Raw genomic sequence first — 10054 nt, 5'->3', positions numbered from 1 at the left:
AGGGTATTTTTAAGATCCAGGTTCCCCGCCCGCCCCGCCCCACTGTCTGAAAGTGGAGATTCCTACAGAGCCTTTCCTTGGCCGACGCGGGGCAGCGCAGGGAAGCAGTTACCACTGATGCTAAAAGTCACCTCTCGTAGTCTTTTCTGATACCTTCGGACACATCTTGCTAATGGACACACAAAACCAGCGCAGATACAGCCTGGATGCTCACACAGTCCAAAGCTCGGGCAGCCAGCCGGATGCGGGGATGCCGAGTGTGGTCCCTGGAAGGGGCTGGACACCCCTGTCGCCGCTCGGGTGCGCTGCCTCTGTAGGGGCCTATTCGCGCTTTCGGCCTGTTTATCGTAAAAGTGAAACTCCTCCTCGGGTTTCTTTTGGTTAGCGAAAATGGTATGAAGGGAGGTCTTTCTTAAAAGTGAAGGGGCCTGGGGCGCCTGGGTGGTTCAGTCGGTTAAGCATCCGACTTCGGCTCAGGTCACGATCTCGCGGTCCGTGAGTTCGAGCCCCGCGTCGGGCTCTGGGCTGACAGCTCAGAGCCTGGAGCCTGTTTCACATTCTGTGTCTCCCTCTCTCTCTGACCCTCCCCCTTTCATGCTCTGTCTCTCTCTGTCTCAAAAATAAATAAAAACGTTAAAAAAAATTAAAAAAAAAAAGTGAAGGGGCCTTACACGAACTTTCAAAAAGCAGAGGATGCCCGTCATGGGAAGGATCCTCCTGAACCATCCAGAACCCTCTCTCCTTATATGGGAGAGAGAAGGAGGTGAAGCTTTTGAGAAGTGGGGAGTGAGATCCAGAGGCCAAGTGGAGAGGTCAAGGGAGCAGGAACACTTGGTTCTTCGTAACAAGAGAGAAGGCGGGAGGTCTAAGTTTCTATTCAGGCAGGTTGGTAGATACAGCAGATTTAACATGAGCACATTCGTGTCTGATTACTTTGATTTTCTCAATACGTACAAGAAAGGCTCATCCGCTGTGGAATGGTTGGGGAGGGGAAAAGCCTGTGTATGGGACTTGAAAAGAAATGTAAGGGGAGCCTGGGTGGCTCAGTCAGTTGAGCGTCTAACTTCAGCTCAGGTCATGATCTCACAGTCTATGGGTTCGAGCCCTGCATCGGGCTCTGGGCTGACAGCTTGGAGCCTGGAGCCTGCTTCGGATTCTCTGTCTCCCTCTCTCTCTGCCCCTCCCCTGCACTCTCTCTCTCTCTCTCTCTCTCTCTCTCAGAAATAAATAAACATTAAAAATTTTTTTTTAAAAAAGAAAAGTTTGAGCTTGCTACAAAGCCACTGAATTTTTACGTTTATTTGTTTTGAGAGAGAGAAAGAGAGAGAGAGAGGGAGCGCATCTGTGAGCAGGGCAGGGGAAGAGAGAGAGGGGGAGAGAGAGACTCCCAAACAGGCTGTGTGCTGTCACTTCGGAGTCTGACCTGGGGCTCAATCTCACGAACTGTGAGATCTTGACCTGCACCGAAATCAAGAGTCAGGCGCTCAACCAACTGAGTCACCCAGTGCCCCTAGAGTCACTGTTAGTCAAATACCTTTTGTCTTCTCTCCAGCGTCCAGCACAGGGCTAGTTAACATAGCAGCCACTCAGGGCGCCTGAGTGGCTCAGTCGGTTGAGTGTCCAACTCTTGATTTTGGCTCAGGTCGTGATCCCAGGGTTGTGAGACTGAGCCCCTTGTCAGGCTCTGCACTGAGCGTGGAGACTGCTTGGGATTCTCTCGCTCTCTCCCTCTGCCCCTCTCCCCTGCTCATGCTCTCTCTATAAATAAATAAGTAAACAAACAAGCAAACAAATAACACAGTAATTACTCAATTACACGCCAATCAAGGACATAACATTTGGAGCATGAACTCTGCATTGCCTAGCACCATGTTTTAGTCAAGGTACTGAGAACGTGTGCACCCCGGACGTCCAGGCTCCTGTCGTCAGGTGTGATGCCTGCCTGGCTATTTGTTGAAGGCGGAGTCTCCGGAATCTGCAAACAGTTGAGTCAAACAACCAACCCTTCCACCGCAAACGTCAGCTCTAGCAGACACAAGCTGATAAACACAGCTATAAAGATAAGCCGGCGGGACGACTGCATTAGGCTCTCTCCATCCCATTGGCATCTCAGCCCAGAACAAACACCAAACGTCTGAATCCCACCAGGGTTCAGGTGTGGAGTCCAGCCTTCCTTCCAAGCCCCTGACATTCCTTTTATCAACACGGTGTGTCCCTCACCGGATCAAATCCTCCTAGCTTTCCTCCCCTCTCTGTTAATCTGCTGAGGGTGCCTCTCCTTTTTTCCTTCTCCTTTTCCATCTCTTCTCGCTCAGCCAGAATTAAGCTCACTTTCATGTTCCCACGCAAGCTTCCATCTTCTACTTGTTCTTTCTCCTCCGGGGGTGCCCGGCCCGCATCTCACCCCAACTCTTGGGACAGGATGCCCTCTCTCTGACACCATCATAGCGGGACAGTATCCTGCAGGTTCACCCTTCAGGCTGAACACAGACATGCCCGACCCACGGCCACCCAGCACCGTTCATCAAAGGAGAGGTCCTGAGACAAGTCGGTGAGGTGGGTGTGGGACGAGTGAGAACCGTCTTAGGCAATTGATGGTAGGTCCTTTTGCCTTTTCCAATGCACCCTCTGAGCAGGCACTTTGTGATTCTGTGACACTGTGCGTGGCACTATTCATTCATCTTGCAAATATTTATTCAATTGTTTAGCCCGGGAGCCAAGGTCTCTGGGCCCCTTTCCTGGATGCTAGACCACATGTGGCATCAGGGAAGGAGACCAGTTAAGAACCCTGCAATTTAAACATGATGCTGCCTTGCTTTCCATATTTCTATTAAAAAGTAAGGATCGGGGTGCCTGGGTGGCTCAGTCGGTTGAGCGTCTGACTTCAGCTCGGGTCATGATCTCACCGCTTGTGAGTTCGAGCCCTGCTTCGGGCTCTGTGCTGACAGCTCGGAGCCTGGAGCCTGCTTCGGATTCTGTGCCTCCCTCTCTCCCTGCCCCTCCTCTGCTCACACTCTGTCTCTCTCTCTTTCTCTCTCAAGAATAAATAAAACATTTAAAAAAACCAAAAACAAAAAAGTAAGGAGAGGGGTGCCTGGGTGGCTCAGTCGGTTAAGCATCTGACTCCTGATTTCAGTTCAGGTCATGATCTCATGGTTCAGGGGATCGAGCGCCACGTCAGGCTCCTCGCTGACAACACCGAGTCTGCCTGGGATTCTCTCTCCCTCTCTCTCTGCTCCTCCCCCACGTGCGTTCCTTCTCTCTTTCAAAATAAATAAGTAAACATTAAATAAATAAAAAGTAAGGCGGATCCCGCCCCCTCAACCATCTGAGTGAGACAGAACACCGACAGGTCCGGAGAAAGCAAACGTATCAGAACGTGGTCCCAGCTTTGAAAGTGGGCTCTCCGGCACCAACACTTGGCTACCAGGCCTGACCAGCCGCCTGCCGCCTGCCCCCACATCACCGGAGAAGCACTCCAGCTCCAGTCCCAAACTGCCCAGGCAATGGCAGAGACCCACCTCCGGGCAACAGACAGGAAGCAGTGTGGGCGCCCTCTGAATGGTGCTCGGAGTGGTTTGACCCATCTGTCTCTTGATGTTCTGAAATTTTCTTTGAAGCTAATAATGTGACAAAGTAGGGAGATCAAGGACTTTCGAGTCAGGCTGCCAGGGACATATAGACAGGCTGCGTAATCTCAGGCAGGTTACTTGGGTTCTGCCGAAGCTGGCTTTATCTATCAAATGGGTGGAAAGCCACCAATGCTGTAGGCTTATTGTTGGGATTAGAGATCACATATGCAAAGTGTCTGGACGGTGCTCAAAATCACAGCTCTCGTAACTAGCAGAATGCTGGGGTTTGAACTCAGAGACCCAGGATGATCTAAATGTAATCTCTTGAATGGGAACACTGGATGTTTCCTGACCCTAAAGATTTAAGCTGAAAAGAAGAAAATGACACCAACACACCCCTGCCCTCCCCCCCCCCCACACACACACTTCCCTAACCAAAACAAAATGATGGCATAAAAACTCGAAGTGCCCTTTGCTCATGTACCTCCTTGAGCAAAACAAAAAAAACCAGTTTTTCATCTCTGCCCCTGTGTGCCCAGCATTTGCCTTGTTCAGCTGCTGAAGCTGAGCTCTTGGCCCCCATCCTGATTTTGAGAAGGCAAGATGGTAAAAGAAAAAAAAAAAAGGCAGAAGATGAAGGGGAGGGGGGACCTTGACATAGAGGGGAAAGGAAAAGGAACCAAAGAAGGTAAAGAGTCAAGGACACATTACCTCCAGCCCCGGGAGTGTTTCTAGTGCCCAGTTTCCAGAGCACGAATGTTCAGGAACAGCCTCTGTCAGGCGCTCAGTTCTGCAGTCAGAAGAGTAACAGTGGCATCTTCAGGATGGCCAGATGAACTTGGCCAGGGAAGCAGAGGGTAACCTGCTTTCACAACACGCTCCGCAGTGGAGACTTCTGTGGCCAGCTGGCCTTTCCTCTACCTGAGATGGCAGGTGTATGCACAAAGAAACCCCCAGGTCCCCCACCATAACCGATGCCTCAACACGCCTCCCCCTTGCTGTTAGACATCAGCCACACTCTTACTGAGCTGGAAACTCAGAACGGTGTGTCAGTCAGGGTCCCTAGGGCAAGCGACCAAAAGTGGTTTTGATTTTTCAGAGCCATCAAATTTATCAGTAAGATACTGGACAGCCCATACAACCTCCGGGAAAGCTGGAGAATCAGGCTCAGGGGACAGACAGGAATAAAGAGAAGCGAGAACATTCAGAACCCAATCAAAGCATATGTCTAGGCAATCAATTCAGATGAGGGGCCTCACTGGGGTCGCCCACCGCTGCCACCAGGACCAGTGCTACATGGGCAGCTGGGAGCCCCAGCTGGATTCAATGCCCCTGCTGCCCCTGGAGAGTGGATGTTGCCAAGAGGTACCTTCACTGCCCCCAGAATGAAATCTCCAGTGTCCCTGATGCCTCTTGACATCAGTGGCTCTCCATTTAAAGTCCCCAGCAGTTAGTTGTCTGAGGAACCAATCCCACGCCCACAGGCTTTCACCACAGCTGTAAGGGGTCCCTGGAAAAGATCTTGCCCCACAGAGGTGACTTCCCCCAACACAGAAAAGACATTGCACCGATGCTGGGCAGCCAACGTCAAGAAAATGTCCCCTACAGAGCACAACGGACTGTGATGGCCCACTGCAGACCCACCATCACTGAGTGTTCTGAGTTTGTGGAAAGTCGCACGACAAAGCAGAAAAGGCACAAGCCAGGAATTCAAAACTCTAGACGAGATTCCATCCCTCATCAGCCGTGCAACACAGGAGGGCACATAAGCTTCTCCAGGTTTCCGGTTATGCGTGGAACAGAAACGTTATCCCTACCTATTTTGCAAGGCTGATGTGTGTATCAAAGTAGTTCGGTTTGTGTACAGGCTTTGAAAATTAGACTCTTACTGAGTAAGTCCATTTGTTTCTGGGGGTCCCAAATTACCCATCTGTAAAATGAGAACATTTGCTACGTTGTAGGGCTATTGTGAGATATAAATATCAATGGTTTCATTTACAGATTGAAATCTTTGCTGTCTGGGATTTGTCTCAAAGTAACAGAGGCCGTGGGTGGGAGAGGAAGTGAATAGGGGTACAGAGGCGGCAGAAAACCTGGCGGGTGGGCACATGACACCATGCTCTCTGCGTCGGTGTGAAAATGAACTCTTCCATAATAAATGTTTTTAAAAGTGAAGGGTCTTGGAAGTACTCAGAAGAAACAGCTCATCACTGCCGAGTCAGCGTTAGGCACCCCCAGCCCACTGGGGATTCGCTGTTTCAAAGGCACCGCGCCCCTTCCTCTCTGCCCACCACCCTCGGCCCCACGCGAGTGCCAGTGCATCCTTCGTGGTTAAACACCGTCTTGAAACAAAAACCAAACCGCAAAGAACTGATCGACATCAAAAGAAAAACCGAAGCCAAACGAGCGGACGCGCGCCTTAGAGAAGAGCCGGTCCGGAACAACTGCGAAGTTACTTTCGAGGATGAACAGGAACGGATCCCAACTCCTCCACTCCGGGCGTCGCATTCGGCCAAGGGCCCCAGAAGATAACGCCCGGTGCCCGCAGACAGCGCAGGGAGCCAAGTGGTCCAGTTGCGCCGGGACCCCGGGCGGCTGCGGCTTTCCGAGGGGCTCGGGCGTCCGGAGCAGACGGTACAAACGCGCTGCCGGTGCAGAGGTCGGACGCGTTGAGGGTGCACCTGCGCCGGGCGGGGCTGGGGGTCCCGGCGCGCCGACTGACGGTCGGCCCTAGAGATCTACCCCACCCGCCGCGTCGCCCTTTAAAAAAAGTCACCACCCATCCCGGCCCCGCCCCTTGGCCGCCGGAGCAGCCCCTAAGAAGAATGGCGGGCAGCGGGGCGGAAGCGCTTCCGCCCCCATCCAAGATGGCCGCCGGGCGGGCCTCCGGGCGGAAGTGACCCGTCGGCCGACTGACCCGTCTATCATGGCGGCCGCGGCCACCTCTCCCGCGCTGAAGCGGCTGGATCTGCGCGACCCCGCGGCGCTCTTCGAGACACATGGAGCGGAGGAGATCCGCGGGCTGGAGCGCCAGGTTCGGGCCGAGATCGAGCACAAGAAAGAGGAGCTGCGGCAAATGGTGGGAGAGCGGTACCGCGACCTGATCGAGGCGGCCGACACCATCGGCCAGATGCGCCGCTGCGCCGAGGGACTGGTGGACGCCGTGAAGGCCACCGACCAGTACTGCGCCCGTCTCCGCGAAGCCGGCTCGGCCGCCCCCCTGCCGCCGCGGGACCCGCAGGTCAGCCCCGCACCCTCGGTCCCGCCCCCCGCGGACCCGCCCCCAGCCCTCGGGCGGCCACGGGCCAGTCCCCGCCCCCCCCCGCGCGAGCCTCACGTGCCGAGGGAAGAGCCTGCAGCCGCATTTCTGGACTCCCTTCCTGGTGGGGGGAACACGGCTGTCCTGCCTGCGCTGGTTGCTGATCCGCCATTCCGCTCAGGAACCTTCCCTGACTTCCGGGCCCAGATTCTCTCACCTCCCTCGTGGGTTCGCTGGGCTCTCCCTTCCAGCTTTAGATGAAACGCCAGGGTCTCTCGCTCGACAGTTCAGCTCATCCCTGTATAATGTTTCCTGACGTTATTCTTAGAACACATCTCTCCCTTACGTTGGTCCCTTCCCCTTATGTCGTTCCTCATCCCGGTCTTGAGCCCACCGCATTCCCAAGAATAAGTTCCATGATCCCAAACACCTGTTCTACCCTTTGCTGGAGTTGTTGCACGACAGTACCAGCCATCAAGCTCTCATCCTTCAGTAGTGGAACATTTTCATTTTAGGGAGCTGAGGTTATTCTAATCAAGTTACCCTAAGTGTTTTCCCCCCAAAATGCTAACGATTAGGCCTGATGTGGAAGGATTCAGCCCTAAATTCATCCTAATATCGGAGCAGCATTTTGTGTTCCTAAAGAATGCTGACTTAAGGATGACAAAGTGAAGGGGTAGGGAGGGTCAGAAGAGTAAACATGGAATTTGTTCTTAACGACGTGGGGAGAAGGAACCTTAGAGCGACATGTTAGAACAAGTTGCAAAACTACAATTTAGCTCCAGTTTGGAACTTTTTAATACACCCTGTTTGAAAAATCCAAGTCAGTAGCCAGGGCTCACACAACGGAACCATAGAAGATTAGAAATATTTTGCTAATTTTTGAAAATGAGAAACCTCATCCCTCTCCTCTGTTCATTTATATATGCCTCCTTTTAGTGGCCAGCCTTTCCGATAACGGAGTTATGCTTCAGTTTATTAAAAGGTAACTTGTACCGTGCCTGACCTTAGAAATATATTTTTTATAGTTACTATTTCTGATTTATTCTCAGACTCACAAATATTTGCGTGCCCTCTGTGTTGAAGGCACAAAGAAACAGAATCCTGCGCCCACCCCGCCATTCCTGCTCTGATGGAGCTTCCAATCTAGTCAAGGAATTAAGTCCATGGAAAGTTGATGAGAAAAATGTAAATGCTTCAGAGTAGCAATAGAAAACATTTTAGGATAATGTGTGATTGATTCCAAAATAATTACTAACATTTACTATAATATTTCTGAAGGAAGTCACTTCAGGGTTTAGTCTTTCTCAGTAAGGAGGGGCCGTTGTGATGGATGAGATTTGGAATATGGATCTGGAGTATGAAAAGACAATTAAAAATCGGTAATCAATTTGATTAAAGCAGGGGTTCTCAACCTTGGTGCTGCTGACATTTGGGGCTGGATCATTCTTTGTTTTAGAGACTGTCCTGTGCATTGTGGGATATTTATAAGCATCCCTGGCCTTGACCCACTCGACACCAGTAGTACCCCTCTTCTCCTTTCTGAAAGTCGAAAATGTTTCCAGATATTTCCTGAGAGGATGAAATCACTCCCCTCCCCGCCACAGTAGAACCAACGGATTGAAGGGTCCCTGGAAGAAGGTACTTGGAAGGACAGGAAATCTTTGACAACCAGGCCAAGTTACTAAACAGCGAGGAGCCTTTTAGAAGGCTCTCCCTTTGAAGGAGATTAATCTGAAGGCAAAGGTAAAGGATAGATCGGAGGCGGTAGAGAATGAACGCAGCATGAGCGAAAAGTTTTTGGATTAATGAGTGGGAGACGATAAGGACCTGCATTAGAATCCTGGAACCTAGTAGTGGAGACCTCAGCAGAACCACCGGAAGGACACGAATCTCCTGGGAACGTGGGAGCAGAGTGGTGGTGTGCTGAGATATGTTTGGAGGTCAGATGACTGAGATTTTGGGGAGGGCAGTGAATTTCGCCTTGGACATACTGATTACGGAATGGCAGTGACACTTGGCAGGCAGGCAGCAGAAGAGGCGTCCCTGGGACGCAGGAGAGTGGTGAGGGCTGAAAAAGACGCGATAGTGGTGGTCTGCTTAGAGGTGATGCTTCAGGGCAGAGAGTCCTGGAGTAGGATCGTGGACTGAGGTGGGCAGAGGCGTGAGGACTGCGCCGCGCGGAGGGGCGGTAAAGAACAGCCGGCAGAGGGGCGCCTGGGTGGCTCAATCGGTTGGGCGGCCGACCGCGGCTCAGGTCATGATCTCGTGGTCCGTGAGTTCGGACCCCTCACTGAGCTCTGTGCTGACAGCTCAGAGCCTGGAGCCTGCTTCCGATTCTGTGCCTCCCTCTCTCTCTGCCCCTTCCCTGCTTGGTCTCTGTCTTTCCCTCTCTCAAAAATAATAAACATTAAAAAAAAAATTAAAAAAAAAAAAAGAACAGCTGGCAGAGAAGTCTATTGAGCACTCAGAGAAGCAGGAGCAAATGGGGGAAGGCGGAACATCAGAAAAGGGAAGAAGAAAGCCCACTCGAATGGTGGTCCGCAGGGCTCTGTGCCGTGGAGACCTCTCGAGGCTCGCTGATCACTAGACTGCGAGAGGAGGACCAGATCAAGTCCACCTCTCCAGGAGACCGCGCAAAGGTACCCCCAACCGGGAGGAAAAGCCAGTGCGGCTGGACAGGACTCCTGTCTCTGCTGATTCTCTGCCCCAAACTCCGATGCCTCGCCGAGCGGCATCAGCCTTAACAAAAGCTTATGCCCTACGATACCCCGGCGCTTCCCCCCAAGCCTGCCAAACGCTGACCCTGCATCTGTTTGTTCTTCTGACGTGGTGTCTGTGCCTTTCCCTGCAGCCCCAGCAGCCATCCCAGGAGAAGTTCTACAGCATGGCTGCCCAGATCAAGCTACTCTTGGAAATCCCTGAGAAGATCTGGAGCTCCATGGAGGCCTCTCAGTACCTCCATGCCACACAGCTGTACCTGCTCTGCTGCCACCTCCACAGTCTGCTCCAGCTGGATTCTTCTGGCTCCCGATACAGCCCCGTCCTCTTGCGATTCCCGATACTCATCCGGCAGGTCGCAGCGGCCAGCCACTTCCGGTAAGTGGACCCGGCGTGGCGACCGGCTCCGGGCACGGCCACGCGCCACCGCTACCGGGTCGCGGAATAGGTCTTCTCTCCTGATGTACCAAGGTTCTTCTTCCCAAGATGGAAAAAATTCCCC

General features: G+C 52.5%; 1 protein-coding gene across 3 annotated transcripts in view; it reads left to right on the top strand.

The window, feature by feature from the left end:
* Window positions 1-6043: 6043 nt before the first annotated feature.
* The window catches only part of COG1 (component of oligomeric golgi complex 1), a 15516-nt gene continuing 11505 nt past the window's right edge, over window positions 6044-10054 (top strand). For 2 of the 3 annotated variants that reach the window (XR_006962396.1, XM_047081486.1), the window contains exons 1-2: window positions 6044-6813; window positions 9686-9930. Coding sequence is in view for 2 of the 3 variants with exons in the window: in XM_047081486.1 (XP_046937442.1) it covers window positions 6499-6813; window positions 9686-9930 (560 nt within the window). In the remaining variant the exon portion in view is untranslated. The remainder of the gene's footprint in view (window positions 6814-9685; window positions 9931-10054) is intronic. The other variant, XM_047081487.1, reaches the window with a different exon arrangement.

Source organism: Lynx rufus, unplaced genomic scaffold, assembly GCF_022079265.1.
Source record: "Lynx rufus isolate CCGP_SWC_20201006 ecotype Redwood Valley unplaced genomic scaffold, mLynRuf1.p SCAF_18, whole genome shotgun sequence".
Classification (NCBI taxonomy): Eukaryota; Metazoa; Chordata; class Mammalia; order Carnivora; family Felidae; genus Lynx; species Lynx rufus.
Note: the sequence above shows the minus strand (reverse complement) of the source record. Positions and strands in the feature narration are given on the sequence as shown.